The sequence below is a fragment of the Lepus europaeus genome, chromosome 7 (genome assembly GCF_033115175.1).
Source record: "Lepus europaeus isolate LE1 chromosome 7, mLepTim1.pri, whole genome shotgun sequence".
In the NCBI taxonomy this organism is placed as follows: domain Eukaryota; kingdom Metazoa; phylum Chordata; class Mammalia; order Lagomorpha; family Leporidae; genus Lepus; species Lepus europaeus.
In genome coordinates this window covers 4,301,864-4,319,614 of record NC_084833.1, presented here as the reverse complement: position 1 = coordinate 4,319,614, position 17,751 = coordinate 4,301,864, and the positions used below count along the sequence as shown (strand labels likewise).

Here is a 17,751-nt window from a genome sequence, read left to right as displayed (position 1 = left end):
TGGAAGACAGCGTCTTCGGGGCCTCCTTCCAGGCCGCCCTTGAATTCATGACAGGCTCGGCCCCTGGAGGGGGACCCCCTGGCCAGGGAGAGGGCCCAACGCTCCTCTCACTCACCGGTACCTCCTCACGTGGATCCGTGACTTGCTGTGTGGCCCTAGGCCAGTGGCTGCCCCTCTCTGGGCCCCGCTCCTGGCCCGGAGCTGCAGGCTCAGCCCCAGCCCGGCCCCGCCTGTCACTCGCTCTGCCTTTGCCTCTGCCTGGCTCTGCTCCAGAGATCAGCCGAGCAGGACTGTCACATGCCGTGCCACGTGACAGACACTGGCTGGGGGCTCCATCCCCTGCAAGCAGGCACGGGGCCTCTGCGCCCCTCACCCCTGCCCCAGCCGACAGTCCTCCTGGGGCTCCCACTGCGGGCGAGGACCGGCAGCCCTCCATGCCCTCCCAGGTAGGCCGGGGCGCCGGAGCGGGCAGAGATGAGCGTCTCCCAGGAGCCAGGTCGGCGCAGAGGCCCTGGGGCCAGGAGCCCAGGGAGACCCAGGGCACTGGCAACCGAAGGGGAGAAGAGTAGCAGCACTGGCACAAAGGGTGCCCCTCCCAGCCCGTAACCCAATCGGCAGCCTGTCCGACACCGGCAGCTGCTCGGGGCTCATCCCCTTTGTGCTGGCTCTGACAGGTGTGCCCAGGGTGGGGCGGGGGCCGGGGCAGGTGGGGGCGGCCCCCAGCACAGCCCCAGCGCCTGAGGAGCGGCGGGACCTTGGAGGCAGCATGGTGAGCACTGTCGCAGGGGGCAGAGGGGACACTGGAGGTCAGCCCCATCCGGGCGTGCGCAAAGCCAGCCCCCTGGGGCCCAGGGCTGGGGGGGTCCACGCCCTCTCGGCCCGTTTGTCGGGTTTCGGGGGTGACTTGAGTTCGGATGACACAGCGCTCCGGAGGGCGGTGCCGAGAGACACAGATACGTGGGGTTGGGACGCAGAGCGGGCAGGCGGTGGACGTGGACTTTGGCCAGTTTGGGGTCTGACCTCTTCGCTTTGCCGTTGGGGAAACTGAGGCTCACTCACCGTGGGGGACGCCTTAGGGGAAGTCTTGGCACGGGGAACAGAGCCGGCTCTGCTGTCCCCCGGGCACTGGGTTCCAAGCTCAGACATGCTGTGCGGCCCTGACCCCGTGCCGGCCGTCTCTGGGCCCCTGTGTCTCCCTGTGGTCCAGGAAGCTCCTGAGGGCGGCCGTGGCTGAATCTCGGCCCACAGCCTCCGCCTGGCCGGGAGCCGAGGCCGGGCACGAGGCCAGAGCCGCCCCGCCCAGGGGCTGGCCCAGCGTTGGACATTTCATAACCGCAGAGTGGCTGGGCAGAGCAGGGACGGCCAGCAGCACGCAGAGCGGCAGGGCCCCAGGTACAGTGTCCCCGGGAAGGCTGGGACGGCCGGACGGGCAGTCGGGGCAGGGGTCCAGCCCAGCGACTCCGGGCTGCTGGTCACCCTGGTGGGCCTGGCCTCTTGGGCGCACACACAGGCCCGCCTTGTCCCCGGAGGAGCCTGGCTGCCGCCAGCCAACAAAAAAAGGGAAGAAGGAGGAGAAAGAGGGGCCCAGGCTGGGCTGACCACACATCCCACAGGGGAGCCAAGGACGTGGGGGTGCTGCACGCATGCAGGGCCTGGGCAGTGCCCAGGAGAGACTTCTGAGCTGTGGACTTTGTCACGGTCCCAGGAGGGAGGAACCAGGCAGACGGCCCCGCCTCACGGGGACCCGAGGACCTGTGGGGGCCTGGAGCTCAGCCTGACCCACGGCCACAGCGACACCTCTGTCCCCACCTCCCCCAGCCACCATGGGAGGGAGGGAGGGGCTGCCACCCCAGCCGTGGGCGACCCCATGAGCATCCCAGAAGGCTGAAGGCCAGGGGATGAGAACGGGGACCCGGGACAGCAGGCAGCGGGGCCTGGCGAAGCTTCAGGCTGACCCGGGACCCCAGCCCCCAGCCCCCAGCCCCCAGCCCCCCAGGGGCACTCCTCTCCGTCACCTGTGTCCCTGCCCCTCCTTCGTCTCAGGTTGATGTCCTGGCCTCCCCACTGCACCCACGCTGGATCCAGGCCCCTCAGGGCCCCCGCCAGCCCCACCCCCACCCCAGGGCATCCGGTCTGAGCCATGGCGACTGAGCTTTGGGCCACTCCACTGCAGGTGGCCATGGGACGTCCCCATTTCACAGACGGGCAGAGAGTGACCAGCCCGAGGCCTCCTGCTACTACACCTGTGGCTGGGATTCGACCCAGGGGAAGACGGTGGCGGGATGCTCTTGGGAGGCCCCTGGGATGCAGCCCCCGTGACGGGCCAGGGCGAGCCCTCCAGCAGGACCCCACCCCGCCTGCCCCTCTTCTGTGCACAACTCCGGTGCACGGGGGAGCGCCCACGCGGCACAGGCAGCGCCCGGTGGTTGTAGAAGAAGCCTGAGGCCTGAGGCGGGAGGGGAAGCGGCTGGTCCTGCCAGCCCACCCCAGGGGGGCACCCATTCCCACCCTATCGTCACCTGAGGCCCGAGGCTCCTGGGCCCCAGCGCTCACCCTGAGCAGGCACAGGGGGTCTCGGATGCCCAGCTGGCTCTCAGAGGCTTGGCAGGGAGTGAAAACAGCCAGGGGTCCTTCCCCCGCTGCTGACCGCAGGAGCCCCCGGGCCCAGGCCGCCCCTCCCCGGGACCACCCTGCTCCTGCCCAGTGGGGGGAGGGGCAGGAAGGCGGGGGGTGGGGGCGCTGCCCAGTGTGCCCGGCGCCTGTCCTGCCTCTGCCTCCCTCCTCCTCCTACAATGCAGTGGATTGTGGGCCCTCCCAGGGCTGTTGCTGTGGGCAGGCACGGGCAGAACTCGTGTGGCCTGTGCCAGGGGCCGGGGCTCAGGGCCTCACGCCTGCAGTGGCTGCTTGGTTCCCTTGTGAGGTCACAGGCCCGGGTTCCCCCAGATCCTGGGCAGCAGGCAGCCCTGGCACCTCTGCTTGCCTGCCCCAGGCCTGGCTCCCAGCCCCCACCCACTGCGCACACCTGGGGCCCAGCCTGCAGGACAGCCTGGGGCTCAGCCTCGGTGTTGCTAGGCATGGGTGCTGGAATGTTCCCTGCAGGCTCCACCCCCACAGAGCGCCCCTGCCCCCCTCGGGGCACGCCCTTGCATTTTTGTGGGTGCTCCGCAGGGACTCCTGAAGACAAGGGTGGCGCACGCTTTGCCTTGGCACCGTCCACAGGAGTCTAAAGGTGAGGGTGGGGGCCGGTGGGAGTGAGGCAGCCGGCAGGGTTCCGACCCCCAGGCTGAGCTCACGGGCGCAGTGGTGCGGGCCCCACGCTGTTGGTAACCCTGCCGTACAGCTGAAGAACCTGAGGCAGAGCCAGGGGCTGGGGGCAGAGGCGGGGGCCGGGGGCAGAGGCGGGGGACGGGGGCAGAGCCGGGGGCCGGGGGCAGAGCCGGGAAATGAGCCCCAGGGTGGCTCTGGAGGCGGCCGAGCTCATGTCTGCCGACCCTCGGTGGTGGCTTCTCCGGGGGCCGCGGTGCCTGTCCCCAGCTCCCAGCCGGGGCAGCTGGGAGTGACCTGGGCCTGCAGCACTCAGCCGGGCACACCTGCGGGCACCTGCTCCCACCCAGCAGTCAGGCCAGGCCGTCCAGCGGGTGAGAGAGAGCAGGCTCGGTCCTCAGGGTGGCTCCAAGCTGCGGGGAGGCTCAGGCTGTGTGGACAGCCTCAGGGGTCTCTCCCCTCATGAACACCCTGTCCCCCATGGGAGCCATCACACCCCAGCAGAGGGTGTGTGCCGCTGGGGCACTGACACCCATGTGATGGGCTCAGTCAGCCAAGAGGGCTCTGCCTCCCCAGGCATGGAGGGACAGGTGGGCAGAGGGCAACCAGGTACTTGCCACCCAGTGTGACTAGGTACAGTGGGGGCACCAAGGAGCCGCTAGGGAAGTAGGTGAGGGAGTAATCAGAGTGGGCTGCCTGGAGAAGGCACCAGCCAGGCTGAGACTCGAAGAGAAGGTGTCCGAGGAAAGGGAACAGGGTCCCCACGGGTGCTGGGCACCAGGCCGAGGAGTGCATGCGTCAGAGCGTGCCTCTGACGAAGCTCAGGTAAACAGCTGGGGCCCAGGGGAACGTCAGGGCCCCCGCCCGGCCCGCCAGCCCTGGCTACTACTGACAGCATGGTGGCACAAAGGCCCCTGGCCCCTTGTCTCCCCTCCCCCTCGGACCCCTGCAGCCTGTGGGGAGGTCCTGACTCTTTCCCCTTCTGCCAGGGACAGGTGGCCAAAGCCGAGGTCACCTGGGTCTATGAGCCACCCCCGGTGGCCAGGACGTCCTGGGCAGCGTCCCGGGCTGGGGGCGGGGCAGAGTTCTGAGTGTTTGGAGATGGTGGCCATGGTGGCCGTGGATGGCGTCTTGATATTGTCACTCATGCCAGGCAACAGTGGAGCTGGGAGGGCCCTGGGCTCAGCCCTGCAGCAGGAGGGGGTGTGGCCTGTGCTGAGGGGGTGGCCCGGGGTCCCTGTGTGTGCACCCATGCATGTGTGTGCGTGCACTGTGTGTGTGTACATGTGTGTGTGTCGGCCCGGGGGCTGCAGACAGCCGGGGGGGTCCCATAGCTTGTAGGGGTGTCCGTGAGCCCCGCGGGTGCTGACCGCCCCATTCCCACCCCCCCACCCGCAGGATGGAGCCCTTGGAGGACCGGCTGCGGCGGCTGCGGGAGGCCTTCGGTGCGGGGTGCACGCGGCCGGCCGAGTTCCGGGCTGCGCAGCTCCGGGGACTGAGCCGCTTCCTGCAGGAGAACAGGGAGCTCCTGCAGGCCACGCTGGCCCAGGACCTGCACAAGGTGGGCGCCAGGGGCAGGGCGGGGACGGCTGCACGCCCCACGAGGGGCGCCCAAGGGCTCCGTCCCCGGGCCAGGAGCTGCCATTGGCACCCACTCACTCACTCATCCATCCGCATATCCATTCATTCACCCATCCGCACACCCATTCATCCATCTGCATACCCACTCGTTCACCCATTCACCCACTCATTCACCCACCCACTCATTCACCCACCCACTCATTCACCCACCCACTCATTCATCCATTCACCCACTCATTCATTCATTCACCCACCCACTCATTCACCCACCCACTCATTCATTCACCCACCCACTCATTCACCCACTCATTCATTCACCCACCCACTCATTCACCCACCCACTCATTCATCCATTCACCCACTCATTCATTCACCCACCCACTCATTCATTCACCCACTCATTCATTCACCCACCCACTCATTCACCCACCCACTCATTCATTCACCTGTGCACCCATTCATCATCTGCACTCATTCATTCACTCATTCATCTCTGCAAACATCCATTGTGCACCTGCCATGTTCGGGATCTCTGCTGAGCTCGGGGGGTACAGAGGGGAAGGTGACACCGTCCAGTGCCTGTGGAGCTGAGCATTCGGCCACGGACCACTGGACCACACGCTGGGCAGCCACAGGCCCCACAGAAGGTCTTAGTGTGGACAGGGAGAGAGGCGGGGAACTCAGTGGACTCTGGGTGCTGTGGGCACCTCTGGGTCCAGGTGGGCTGAGGGCTGAGCCCCTCCCGTGTCGGCAGCAGCCTCAGAACCCCCAGGAACACCTGTCCCTGTGGCCACGCCCCCAGCCCCCGTCCCCAACAAGGCCCACCCGCTGGACTCCGGGAGCTGCCCCTGGCTGCTCTCTGCGGACGTCCCCTGCTGTGGCTTCAAAAGCCATGGTGTCACAGCCCCTCCCCTCCCCTGCCGGCTCCCTGGGAACTGACCCCCCCCCCCACCGGACACACCCCTTGAGCCTCAGCCAGCCTCCGCCTGAGCCCTGCTCGCGCTATCTGGTCCCTTTTCTCTCTCGGCTCCGATTTCACCTCCGGACTCCGAGAGCCTGGGCCGCACAAAGGGATCAGCAGCCCAGAAAAATGCAGCATCTGCCCACTTAACCCCCAACAGCCCTTCCTTGTGGGGGCAGCAGCCCCCAGAGGAGACCAGGAGAAGGCCAGGGTGGGAGCCTGGCTCCACACCGCCCACCTGCCCACAGCCGGGGTGCTCGGCAGGGTGTGGAAGGCAGCGCGAGGCTGGCCGGCCCGGAGCAGCAGCTGGGACCCAGGGGCAGCAGAAAGTGGGCCTGTGCTGGGGGTGCTGGGGGCCACGGCCCCCTCCCCTCCAGCCTCAGCCTTGCCACGCCCTCCCTCCTCAGGACTAGGCCCGCCCTGCCCCCAGGGCCATCAGCTGCCCTAACCCAGGAGCGCTGGCACCGCAGTGGCAGGGAGACAGCCTGGGGCCGGTGTCCCTGGCAGTGGCCTTTGGCCGCCTGCAGCCTGCGGGCTGGTCTCTGAGGGACAGAGATCAGGACAATGTCCCTATTGAGTGCTGTCCCCTCCTGACTCCTGCCCCTGTGCCCTGGGCCCTGATGACAGCAGCGTGGCCGTGCCCGGTCTCTGTTGAGTCCTGCGTCAGAGGCTGCCAGGCTGCCCACCCTCGGGGCCACCCACGAGCCCAGCCCCATCACCTCACCTGCGCTGTTCACTGCAAAGCAGGACAGACCAAGCCTTTGCGCCTGCTGGGACCTCTGCCCGGAACACTGCACCTCCCGACCCCACGGGCTCCCTGCTTCCCGTGGACCCTGCTCAAGTGTCACCTCTGGCCTCGGCTGACCGTCTCCCTCTCTCCCTCTCTCTCTCTCTCTCCCTCTCTCCCTCTCTCCCCCTCTCCCTCTCTCCCTCTCTCTCTCTCACACACACACACACACACACACACGATGCACAGTCAGGCACACCCATGCCCTGCCCCCACTCCAGGCGTCTCCAGCCCCTACCTGTCCAGGGCACCTGTCCCATCCTCCTGGGGCTGTCCCTGGCACAGGGAGGGAGTGAGCGAGGGGCGCAGGCCTGGCCCACGCCTCTGGCCCCCTGCTCACGCTGGGCCCCCACCCCCACAGTCGGCCTTCGAGGCGGAGGTGTCCGAGCTGGGCATCAGCCTGGGCGAGATCAAGCTGGCCCTCAGGAAGCTGCGGGCCTGGGCCAAAGACGAGCGCGTGCCCAGGAACCTGGTAAGCCAGCGGAGGCGGGGCCTGGCTGCCCCCTGGGGTCCTCTCTGGGCTGGGGGTGGGCGCCCAGCACTTCACCCCGGCTTCCCGGCAGGCCACTCAGCTGGACTCCGCCTTCATCCGGAAGGATCCCTACGGCCTGGTGCTGATCATCGCCCCCTGGAACTACCCAGTGAACCTGACGCTGGTGCCCCTGGTGGGGGCCATCGCCGCAGGTGAGAGCGGGCCCGGGGCCACCTCTCTGAGCCAGTTGTCAGCTGAAAATGGGTGAGGCTGGCGCCTGCCTGCCCACTGGCAGGGGTGTGAGGGCAGGTGTGTGAGGGCAGGTGTGTGAGGGCAGATATACGAGCCCAGGTGTGTGAGCCCACGTGTGTGAGGCCAGGTGTGGGCCGGGGGTGGGGGCCGGCAGGTGTGAGCCCAGGTGTGAGCCCAGGTGTGGGCCAGCTCCTCCCTCTCGGCCCTGCAGGGAACTGTGTGGTGCTGAAGCCCTCGGAGCTGAGCTGCAGCACGGAGAAGGTGCTGGCCGAGGTGCTGCCCCGGTACCTGGACCAGGTGAGGCAGCTGGCGCGGGGACAGGCCGGCACCATGGGCTGGGCAGCCTGTCGTTGGCCCCCAGCCTCAGTCACACCTGCCACAGCCTGTCTCCCTCCCATGAGTGGTGAAGAGCGCCCTCCCCAGGCACCCACCCCCCGGGCCACCTGGGTCAGCCAAGCAGTGAGTGGGGGCGGGGGTCCTCTGGGCTCTGGAGAGAACCGTCCGCCCGTCCGGCCCCCAGAGCTGCTTCGCCGTGGTGCTGGGGGGCCCTGAGGAGACCAGGCAGCTGCTGGAGCACAGATTCGACTACATCTTCTTCACAGGTGAGGCCACAGGGCGGGGGCTCTCCAGGGGCACTCAGGTCTGCAAGAGAGCGAGGCAGACAGGCGGGGGGGCGGGCGCTGGGTGGGAGCATGGGGGCTCCTTCCTCGCTCGCTCGCTCTCTCTCTCTGAGCAGCCCTAGATGCCAGGAGTCCCATGTCCAAGGCCACAGACCACTCAGCCACCCACAGTGTCAGGAACCACTGTGGCCACCCATGCCTGCTCCGCCCCCGGCCCCCAGGCCCTCCCTGCAGGTCCCTAGGGGCAGTCCACATGGAGGCCAGCAGAGCTGGCCAGGACCTGCCACCTATCCCTGAGCCTTCCGCAGGCCTGGGCCTCCGTGCCCATGAGTGGATGGTCCCCAAGTCGCACAGCTGCCCAAGGCCGAGTGGGGCACAGCACGAAGTCCTCCGTCACAGCAGTGGCCCTGGGAATGCGCCCCTTCTCTCCCTGGCGCCCCCTGCTCGGGGGTGACTCGGGGAGCGCAGACCGCGGGCCAGACATGGCCTAGGGGGCATGCAGGGGCCAGAAGATCAAGACCCCCTGAGCCTGCCACTAAGCAGGCGCTGGCTCTGGACTGGGGGCTGCGGGCAGGGGAGCTGAGGGCAGGTGCGCAGGAGCAAGCAGGGAGGCCCCAGCCAGACCCGGTGGGCTTTCTGCTGTGGCCCCTATGGGAAGAACGGCCGGGGCCACGCGGACAGAAGGCAGGCAGCACAGGCCGCCGGGCTGGGTGCTGGGAAGGCTCAGGCCCGAGGCGGCATGCAGGCCAGGAGCGGCCAGCAGACACGAGGGCCAGCCAGGTGGGTGTGCAGACGCCTGTGCCATTGAGACCTGGTCACTTCACACCAGGCGTCCCGGGAGGGTGGCCGGGCTGCTGGGTCAGGTCCCAGGGCAAATGGACACAAATGCCGGCCAGGCTAAAAGCCGGCCCCTGGCCTTGGGTGATAAGTGGTCCTCGAGGGCTCTAAGGGGGAGGCAGGATGGGCAACAGGGTGCAGAGCTGCATCTCAGAGCCACCTGCGAGGTGAGCAGGGTCGGGGCAGGCAGAGGAAGTTGCAGGGCAGAGTGGAGGCCGCTGTGTGCTCGGCCTTGCTGGAGGCTCTGTGTGCTCTGTGGCTGGTCCAGGGGGAGATGAGCAGGTCCCGGGCTGCAGGGGTCAGCAGGTGGCCAGGAGAGGCCAGGATCAGTCCGGCTCCAACCTCGGGAGGACCCCCAGGCCACTGCTTTCTCTCCATGCCAGGGAGCCCCCGTGTGGGCAAGATCGTCATGGCGGCCGCCGCCAAGCACCTGACGCCCGTCACCCTGGAGCTGGGCGGCAAGAACCCCTGCTACGTGGACGACAACTGCGACCCGCAGACCGTGGCCAACCGCGTGGCCTGGTTCCGCTACTTCAACGCCGGCCAGACCTGCGTGGCCCCCGACTACGTGCTGTGCAGCCCCGAGACGCGGGAGCGCCTGCTGCCCGCCCTGCAGAGCGCCATCACCCGTTTCTATGGCGACGACCCCCAGAGCTCCCCCAACCTGGGCCGCATCATCAACCTGAAGCAGTTCCGGCGGCTCCAGGCCCTGCTGGGCTGCGGCCGCGTGGCCATCGGCGGCCAGAGCGACGAGAGCCAGCGCTACATCGGTGAGCCCCTCTCCTCGCTCAGGCCCCGGGGCCGGGACCCTGCCAGGCCGGACCGCACCCCCAAACCGGGGCCCTGCTGCTGGAGCCCAGGCCAAGGCCACGGCTCTGGTGCCACCATTTGGTGGCCTAAGGCTCCGCTCAGCGTGGCCGGAGCTGGGCTTCCTCCCCGCCGCACCCTGGGCCACAGCCATGCGTCTGCCCAGTGCCAGGCCCAGGCTCTCAACACCGGCCCCTCCCCTACCCTGTGACCCCGATCCTGCCGGCCCAGCCCCAGGTTCTAAGCGAGCCCCCACCTCCTGGGCTCAGGACGGCCTGGGTTGTGACCTCCACCTCCAGGGCCCTAAGCCCCCGTCCTCCCCCCTCCTCGTCCCCCCGCCCACTGCTGCACCCAGTCCCCTGCCGCAGGGGCCGGCCGAGGTCTGAGCCGCCCGTGCCCACAGCGCCCACAGTGCTGGTGGACGTGCAGGAGGCGGAGCCGGTCATGCAGGAGGAGATCTTCGGGCCCATCCTGCCCATCGTGACGGTGAGCGGCCTGGACGAGGCCATCGCCTTCATCAACCGCCGGGAGAAGCCCCTGGCCCTGTACGCCTTCTCCAACAGCAGACAGGTGGGTCCCACGGGCTGGGGACGGAGGGAACAGGTGACAGCAGGGGGTCAGGCCCCTCCGGGGCAGCTGCAGGACTCCCCGGATGGGGCCTCTTGGCTCCTCCCCTCCCGTCTCCTGGGAGCAGCCTCTCCGTCCCTCCACCTCCCACCCCAGCCGGGGCCCCTCCAGGGCAGCCCCCACCTGCGTCTCCCTCACCCAGGCCCAGTGGCTTGAAGGCGGCGGGGTGGGGGTAGGGGATGATAAAACACACAATCCCAAGGAAGCGCTCTGGTCTCCACGTCGTCGGACAGTTTGGGGGCCCCAAAGGCACAGGGCGTGTCTCCAGCTTAGCACACACCAGACACCAGCCGTCCCCACCCAGCCAGCGCTCAGCCGACTGTCCAAACAATTGTTTAGAAATGATCTTATCTGGGGAGCAGCTCGGATTGAGAGGGCTGCAGTGGCAGGGGCCTGAGCACCCGGGCTGGGGGCTTGGCGGAGACCCCCACGGAGGCCGGCAGGGTTCCTTGGGGCCCATGTGCAGCCAGCGATCGGCTTCAGCCCCTGTCCAGGCTGCGGCCCGCAGGGCTCTGTGCTGCAGGGTCCCGGGGTGCCCTCTCCCCGGCTTTGGAAGCCGCAGGTCTCTAAGCCTCGCCCACCTGGTGAGGGGCACCCCCAGACTCCTCGGGAGATCTCTCCTACGGTAATTACCTGGCTTTGGGGCAGAATCCAAGGCCAGGCTTGGGTGCTGGGTGCTGGGTGCTGCCCCTGTCACTCCCCAGACTGGCACCAACCCCCCCCGCCCCGCCCCGGCCAAGCACCCCCAGGCCCCACCCGACTCCAGGGGCCCTCCTTCCCCCTGCGATGCCGGGAAGCCCCAGTCTTCCCCGCGGAGGGGCGGCCGCCCTTGGTGGCTCTCAGTGCCGGGCCTGGGGCACACGGCGGCGGCGGCACAGGACGCACCCAGTGCTCTCCGCGGTCCTGCCCTGTTGCTAATGCTGGTCTCTAGGCCTCACGGCGGGGTCTGAACCCACTGGGGGAGGGGTCCACTTCCTCCTGTCACCCACCTCTCACTCTTCAAATAAACCCGCGGGCTGAGGAGGCGGGGCCTCGAGGGCTGGGGTTCTAAGTGCACGTGCGTTCCAGGTCTTAGCGGCCGCCGGCCTCTGGGCCCTGGGCCCCGCTGTGGGGGGCTGGGGGGTCTGTTTTGCCTGCACCCCTGAGACACAGCAGCCACGTGACGCAGGGCCCTGCCCGTCCCCACACCAGGCGGGGGCTGGCGAGAGGTGGCTGCCGAGACCCCCAGCCCACCTGCACCCCCTTCCCCAGCCCCTTCACCGAGCTCAGCCCGCACGGGGCAGCCTCCCCCCAGCGCTGTGGTGGGCGCCCTGCCCACTTCCGCTTCCTCCCAGGTGGTGAGGCAGGTGCTGGCGCGGACCAGCAGCGGGGGCTTCTGCGGAAACGATGGCTTCATGCATATGACCTTGGCCAGCCTGCCCTTCGGAGGAGTGGGTAGGTGACAGCATCCGGAGGAGGCCCTGCCCAGCCTCCGGCTCCCACACCCGCCTGTGCCCGCACAGCGGGGGCGTCACGGCCATGACTGCGCTGTGCCACCTGCCCCGGGGAGGCCGCGGGAGGGAGCTGCCCGCCCGACCCACACACGGCCACCAGCTTCACCCAGGACGGCCACTTCCTCTGAGACCAGGCTCCCTCCACCTGCCCCTCTGCACCGGGACAAGCAGGGGACAGTGGGGCGGGTCTCTGGGCGAATCCAGCTCCAGCCTGTCCTCACCGCCTGCTGCTCCAGCCACGCTGGGTCCAGCCCAGGTCCAGGACAAGCCCCAAGTCTCCCATCCCCAAGCCTGCCCCCGCCCCCTTCTCTCCCGGCCGGCCGTCACTCCCTCCAGGACACCCCCGCTCCACCCAGGCTGTGTCCCTGGGCCTCCCTGGTCAGAGCCCTCCCGGTGCCCACCCCGGCTGCACCACTCAACGCTCGCTTACCCCCACGGTCCTGGGATGGGGCACCACTGCCACCCCTTGTCACAGGGGAGGGACCGAGGTACAAGAGGCAACCCTGCCTGCCCAAATGCCACCGCTGCTTTGTGGCAGGGCCGGGGGTCAAGCCCAAGACCCGCCCTGGACCCTGGCACCTGCTGTCCTTGGCTTTCTGAGCCGGTGCTGGCGCCAGGCTCAGGGTTAAGTCCTGGACCCACGACGCCTCCGGCCGAGCCGACTGGACGGATGGGGGAACCGAGGATGGGGCGGGGGCTCCCGCGGCGTGGGCCGCCCGAGGCGCTGACCGCCCGCCTCCCGTGCAGGTACCAGCGGGATGGGCAGCTACCACGGCAAGTTCTCCTTCGACACCTTCTCCCACCGCCGCGCCTGCCTGCTGCGCAGCCCCGGCATGGAGAAGCTCAACGAGGTCCGCTACCCGCCCTACTCGCCAGGCCGCCTGCGCGCGCTACTGCTGGCCATGGAGGAGCGCAGCTGCGGCTGCACGCTGCTCTGAGCCCCCCGACCCCGCCCGCGGCGCCAGCCACCTGCTCCCGGAGAGGGGGCCGCCCCAGCCTCCGTGTCCCCCCTGTGCCTGGGCCCCGAGGTGACACACGGTGGTGTTGTTACTGGGATTAAAGCAGGGGGCCGTGGCCTCGAGGCCGGTGTCAGTGTGGTCTCTCCTGCAGGGCCGGTGGGGCCGACGGCAGGGTCTCCCTTGCCCGCGGTGGGACCTCGGCACCCCCGAGCTTGTCCCACACTGGACTCAGCCCCCCCACATCTGGGGCCCCGCTGCACCGCCGGTCCTCCGGGGCCGCGGTCGCCAGGGCCCGTCCTCGACCACAGGACCTTTGCGCACGCCCCGGACGAGCCCCCCTCTGCCTTTCTCCTACCCCCTCCTCCAGGAAGCCCCCCACCCCGACCAGCGCCCCCGACTGCCCGAGACCTCTCAACCACGAAATCCACGCGAGCAAACAGACGGGTGGAGACGCGGGGCGCCTGTGTTACACACACCGGGGCCACACCCCGCAGCTCTAGGGCCTGCGGGGTCACCAGACGCGTCCGTGCCTCAGTTTCCCCGTCTGCAAAGACAGTTCCTTCAGGCGAGGTTGCCGTGAGGACTAGATATGCGCGGTCACTCCCAGGCGGCGGTTCCCACCGTCGCCGCCACCGTTCCCGTTTTAAACGCGGCCGCCCACACCTAGACCACCCGCCCAGCCCGCAGCGTCCCCAACTCCCGGAGCCACAGCCTACACCACGCCCCGGATGTCCCGCCTCCAGAGGCTCGCGGGTCCTCGTTTATTGGCCTCCTGGAACCAACATGGCGGCGCCCTATGAGCCTTCAAGAGCCCGCCGCCCCTCAGCCAACCAGAGGAGAGATGTTTCCGGGTCCCTCCTCTTTCGGCAGGGTACTGGCCAATCAGGCCACAACACAGAGGAGCGGCACGAAGAAAGTGAAGCCAGCCGGCCCAATGGCAGAGTCCCAGAGCGTAGGCTCCGCCTCCAGGCTGACCGGCCGGCTGGAGCGGAGAAGGAGCCGCAGCGCCTCAAGGTGGGTTTGGGGGCTCGGCCGTAAACGGCAGGCCGGCGTGGCGCGGCGCCGGGGGCGAGCGCGGCGTCCTCGCCGGCCCCGCCAGCTCCGCGCCCGGACTCTCTGTCGGCTCCCCCGGAGCCCGGGGCCTCCGCGTCCTTCAGCGTGGAGCGGACTGACCGGGAAGCCAGCGCTGGGCGGGCGCATGCGCCGCCCGGCCCCCTCCTGCGTCCGTGGGGTCAGAGGTCACGGGGAAGGTCGCGGGTGGGCTCCCTGGCGCTGAAGTCTGGTCAGAGTGGCCCCGCTGGAGGCCACAGGCCACAGAGCCCCGGCCTGGCGCCCACGAGCTTCCCCCAGTGCGCGGGACGCGTGGCCGAGCGAGGCCGGTGACGTCACCCGCCCAAGGTCACTCGGCCGGCTGGGGTCGGCGGCGGGAGGGCCTTCGTGGGGGAAGGGGTTCCGGCCCGGTGGGCTCCGCGTTGTGCGGTTACCCCCGCCACCCGCACCCATAGCCGGCGCCCGCACCCATAGCCGGCGCCCGCACCCATAGCCGGTGCCCGCGGTGGCAGGGCCACCCGCACCCATAGCCGGCGTCCGCACCCATAGCCGGCGCCCGCACCCTTAGCCGGCGCCCGCACCCTTAGCCGGCGCCCGCACCCATAGCCAGTACCCGCACCCATAGCCGGTGCCCGCGGTGGCAGGGTCGCCCGCACCCATAGCCGGTGCCCGCACCCATAGCTGGTGCCCGCTCTCAGCCAGCGCCCGCACCCATAGCCGGCACCCGCACCCATAGCCGGCGCCCGCACCCATAGCCGGCGCCCGCGGTGGCAGGGCCACCCGCACCCATAGCCAGCGTCCGCACCCATAGCCGGCGCCCGCACCCATAGCCGGTGCCCGCGGTGGCAGGGCCACCCGCACCCATAGCCAGCGCCCGCACCCATAGCCGGCGCCCGCACCCATAGCCGGCGCCCGCACCCATAGCCAGTACCCGCACCCATAGCCGGTGCCCGCGGTGGCAGGGTCGCCCGCACCCATAGCCGGTGCCCGCACCCATAGCTGGTGCCCGCTCTCAGCCAGCGCCCGCACCCATAGCCGGTGCCCGCTCCCCATCGCAGCTTCCTGTGAATGCACACCGTGGGGGGCAGCAGGTGGGTGCCTGCCAGCCACGTGGGAGCCTGAGTCGCCTTCGCCAAGCCCAGCCCCAGCCGTGGCAGCCATCTGGGGGTCCAAATCTGCCTGCCCCACCCTCTCTACCTTTTGAATAAATAATTTCTTTTTTTTTAACTCAGGAGGTGGGGTCGGTGGAACTTGGGGTCCACGGGGGCTCCCTGCAGAGCCGGCTCAGGGTGCAGGGCTGGGCTGGGCCGTGCCTGCCCGGGGACGGGAACGGGTGGCCCCGGGGGCCCTGCAGGCCCAGAGCTGCTGGGGGGGAGATCCGGAGCCCACCCAAGCCTCCCTTCTGATGCCCCTAGATGCGCCGCCTGCCGACACCCACGCTGCTGCGGGCCCTGGCCCAGGCCGGCCGCACAGGTAGGACAGGGAGCCTTCCCGGGGGTGGGGGGGTGGCGGGGCGGGGGTCACGGCCCGGCCTCCTCTCTCTGCAGGACCCCTGAGTGGCAGAAGCCTGCATAGCAGCCCTGTGGCCGCCACCTACAGTGAGTGCCCCCCCCACCTGGGCCCTGCCGCTGGCTGGGGGGGGGGGAGTGGGGAGGGGGCCTGCGCCTCCGCACCGGGAGCCCGGGCCCCTCTGTAGCCCCCTCGCCGGCCTCCCTGCAGAGTACGTGAACGCCCAGGAGGCCGCCACGGACATGAAGTCGGTGACGGACCAGGCGGCCCGGACCCTGATGTGGACAGAGCTCTTCCGAGGTGGGTGCTGGGGCAGGGGGCGGGGCGGGGCGGGCGCCGGCGTGGGGGCGGAGGGGCGCTCCCCCGACCACGCTGCGCCGCCCCCAGGGCTGGGCATGACCCTGAGCTACCTGTTCCGGGAGCCGGCCACCATCAACTACCCGTTTGAGAAGGGCCCGCTGAGCCCGCGCTTCCGGGGCGAGCACGCCCTGCGCCGGTACCCGTCGGGGGAGGAGCGCTGCATCGCCTGCAAGCTGTGTGAGGCCGTGTGCCCCGCCCAGGTGAGCGCCCCCCCCCCCCCCGTCCCCGTGTGCCCTCCAGGTGAGCCCCGCCCCCCATGTGCCCCCCAGGTGAGCCCTGCCCCACCCAGGTGAGCCCTGCCCAGGTGAGCCCAGCCTGCCCCCCATATGCCCCCCAGGTGAGCCCTGCCCCACCCAGTGTCTCAGGCCCAGCCCAGGCTCCGGGGTCCTGCAGGGGGTGTGGCACAGGCCGCCCCGCACTGGCCGGCAGCTCAGAGGCACAGGCACAGCCCCTTCTGTGCCCGCTCTGGGTGGCTCTGGCCTGGTCCTAGCCCGTTTCCCAGCCTGGGGGGGCCTTGGCTGTGGGGGCTGTGCAGCCACTGAGTGGCCCTGCAGAGGGGCAGTGACAGCGTCCTGGCTTGCGTGGTGTGAGTGCTGCCATGGGCGGGGCCTGTGTCACCTCGCTGGGTCCTTACGGCAGCCCCAGGAGGTAGCAACTGCACCTGTTTAAGAAATAAACAAGACTGATTGACTTGGAAGGCAGCGCGGGAGAGAGGGAGCAATTTGCCACCCACTGATTCACTCCCCGAGTGGCCTCAACGCCCAGGACCAAAGCCAGGAGTCTCCCCTGGGTCTCCCCCGAGGGTGCAGGGCCCACGCCGTCCCCCACTGCTTTCCCAGGCGCATTAGCAGGGAGTTGGATCATAAGAGGAGCAGCTGGGACTCGAACTGGCGCCCATATGGGATGCCGGCACCGCAGGTGGCGGCCCCTACTCCCATTTCTGTAGGCATAAGAAGAGGAGCCCCAGCCACAGGTCCCGGGTAGTGGGCTGACCTTCCTGGGGCACCCTAGGCCATGCCTCCCCTGCTGACCCCTAGGAGCTGGGGGTTCAGGACAGGCCTCCGAGGCCGCCTCGCTCTGGGAGAGTCAGTCGTCTAGCAGGCCGGCCAGACCTCCGCGAGAGGTCCGAGGGGTCATTCACCAAACCACAGTCGCCGCGGCTCGGGGCGGGGGAGACACCGGGCACAGGAGGAGGCATCCCCGGGGCGGTATGCAAGGCGTGGGAGCACTGAGGGCATCCGTGCAGGCACCAGGGCACGGGTGGGGGCCGGGCCGGGGCAGCGCAGCGCGGCAGTGCCCCTGGCCACTCCCCCCAGGCCATCACCATCGAGGCCGAGCCCAGGGCCGATGGCAGCCGCCGCACCACGCGCTACGACATCGACATGACCAAGTGCATCTACTGCGGCTTCTGCCAGGAGGCCTGCCCGGTGGACGCCATCGTGGAGGTGAGCGGGGCTGGGCCGGTGGGGGGGCAGGGCGGAGCTGAGGGAGGGGCCTCACCCGGCGCCGCCTGCACCCCCAGGGCCCCAACTTCGAGTTCTCCACGGAGACGCACGAGGAGCTGCTGTACAACAAGGAGAAGTTGCTCCACAACGGAGACAAGTGGGAGGCCGAGATCTCGGCCAACATCCAGGCCGACTTCCTCTACCGGTGACGCGCGCCGCAAGGCCCAATAAAGCGCTCCGACCCGCCAGCGCCTCCTGTCCTGCGTCTGAGCCCGGGGCCGCCAGGGACACCCTGCAGCCAGGCCCTGGGCCAGCCCTGGCGCCCGCCTCTCAGGCATCTTCCCCAAGGGGGAGCCGTGCCCGAGCCGGCCCGCCCTCTCGGCTGAGATGGATCGGGTGACCCAGCAGGGGCGGGCGTCCCAGGGAAGTGGAGAAGCGGAAGCCGCCGTGGGAGTGACCATCACGAGCTGGTGACCCCGGCCCTGCTGCCTCTGAGCTGGCCTGGCCTCCAGCCACATCCCCTTTCTGCCCCAAGTTCCCCAGGCCTGTTTGCAGCCGCTCAGGGCTTCCTGCCCCGTGGTCCCGAGGCGGCCCCCTGCGCGAGGGGCTGAGCGGGGCCCGGGGTGTCCCGACCCAGAGGGGAGGCCCCGTGCCAGGGCTCACGGCTCCAGTCTGGACAGCGCGCGTGGAGACGCCCAGATGGGCACAGTGTGTGGCCGCCAGGGCT

At 69.6% G+C, this 17,751-nt stretch overlaps 2 protein-coding genes across 3 annotated transcripts; both read left to right on the top strand.

Annotated features, from left to right (window-relative positions):
• Window positions 1–394: 394 nt before the first annotated feature.
• On the top strand, window positions 395–12,720 carry ALDH3B1 (aldehyde dehydrogenase 3 family member B1). 2 transcript variants are annotated; one of them, XM_062197720.1, is made up of 10 exons: window positions 395–446; window positions 4,663–4,825; window positions 6,955–7,065; window positions 7,157–7,277; window positions 7,529–7,614; window positions 7,838–7,919; window positions 9,158–9,544; window positions 9,985–10,151; window positions 11,543–11,642; window positions 12,449–12,720. In XM_062197720.1, exons 2-10 carry the CDS (start codon window positions 4,664–4,666, stop codon window positions 12,637–12,639), a joined length of 1,407 nt encoding a protein of 468 aa, XP_062053704.1. In that variant the 5' UTR covers window positions 395–446; window position 4,663; the 3' UTR covers window positions 12,640–12,720. The 2 variants fall into 2 exon arrangements, with proteins under 2 accessions (XP_062053704.1, XP_062053703.1); XM_062197719.1 differs by lacking the exon at window positions 395–446 and adding an exon at window positions 3,163–3,229.
• Window positions 12,721–13,616: 896 nt separating this feature from the next.
• NDUFS8 (NADH:ubiquinone oxidoreductase core subunit S8) lies at window positions 13,617–17,270 on the top strand. The gene is made up of 7 exons (XM_062195719.1): window positions 13,617–13,674; window positions 15,126–15,183; window positions 15,258–15,308; window positions 15,430–15,519; window positions 15,607–15,779; window positions 16,896–17,024; window positions 17,102–17,270. The coding sequence occupies exons 2-7, from the start codon at window positions 15,126–15,128 to the stop codon at window positions 17,231–17,233; spliced, it is 633 nt and encodes a 210-aa protein (XP_062051703.1). The 5' UTR covers window positions 13,617–13,674; the 3' UTR covers window positions 17,234–17,270.
• Window positions 17,271–17,751: the final 481 nt, after the last annotated feature.

Coding starts and splice junctions, on each gene's coding strand:
- NDUFS8 (XM_062195719.1), top strand. CDS start 15,126: ATGCGCCGCCTGCCGACACCCACGCTGCTGCGGGCCCTGGCCCAGGCC. Junction 15,184..15,257: donor GGCCCAGGCCGGCCGCACAG/GTAGGACAGGGA, acceptor CTCTCTCTGCAG/GACCCCTGAGTGGCAGAAGC. Junction 15,309..15,429: donor CCCTGTGGCCGCCACCTACA/GTGAGTGCCCCC, acceptor GCCTCCCTGCAG/AGTACGTGAACGCCCAGGAG.
- ALDH3B1 (XM_062197720.1), top strand. CDS start 4,664: ATGGAGCCCTTGGAGGACCGGCTGCGGCGGCTGCGGGAGGCCTTCGGT. Junction 7,920..9,157: donor CGACTACATCTTCTTCACAG/GTGAGGCCACAG, acceptor TCTCCATGCCAG/GGAGCCCCCGTGTGGGCAAG. Junction 9,545..9,984: donor CGAGAGCCAGCGCTACATCG/GTGAGCCCCTCT, acceptor CCGTGCCCACAG/CGCCCACAGTGCTGGTGGAC.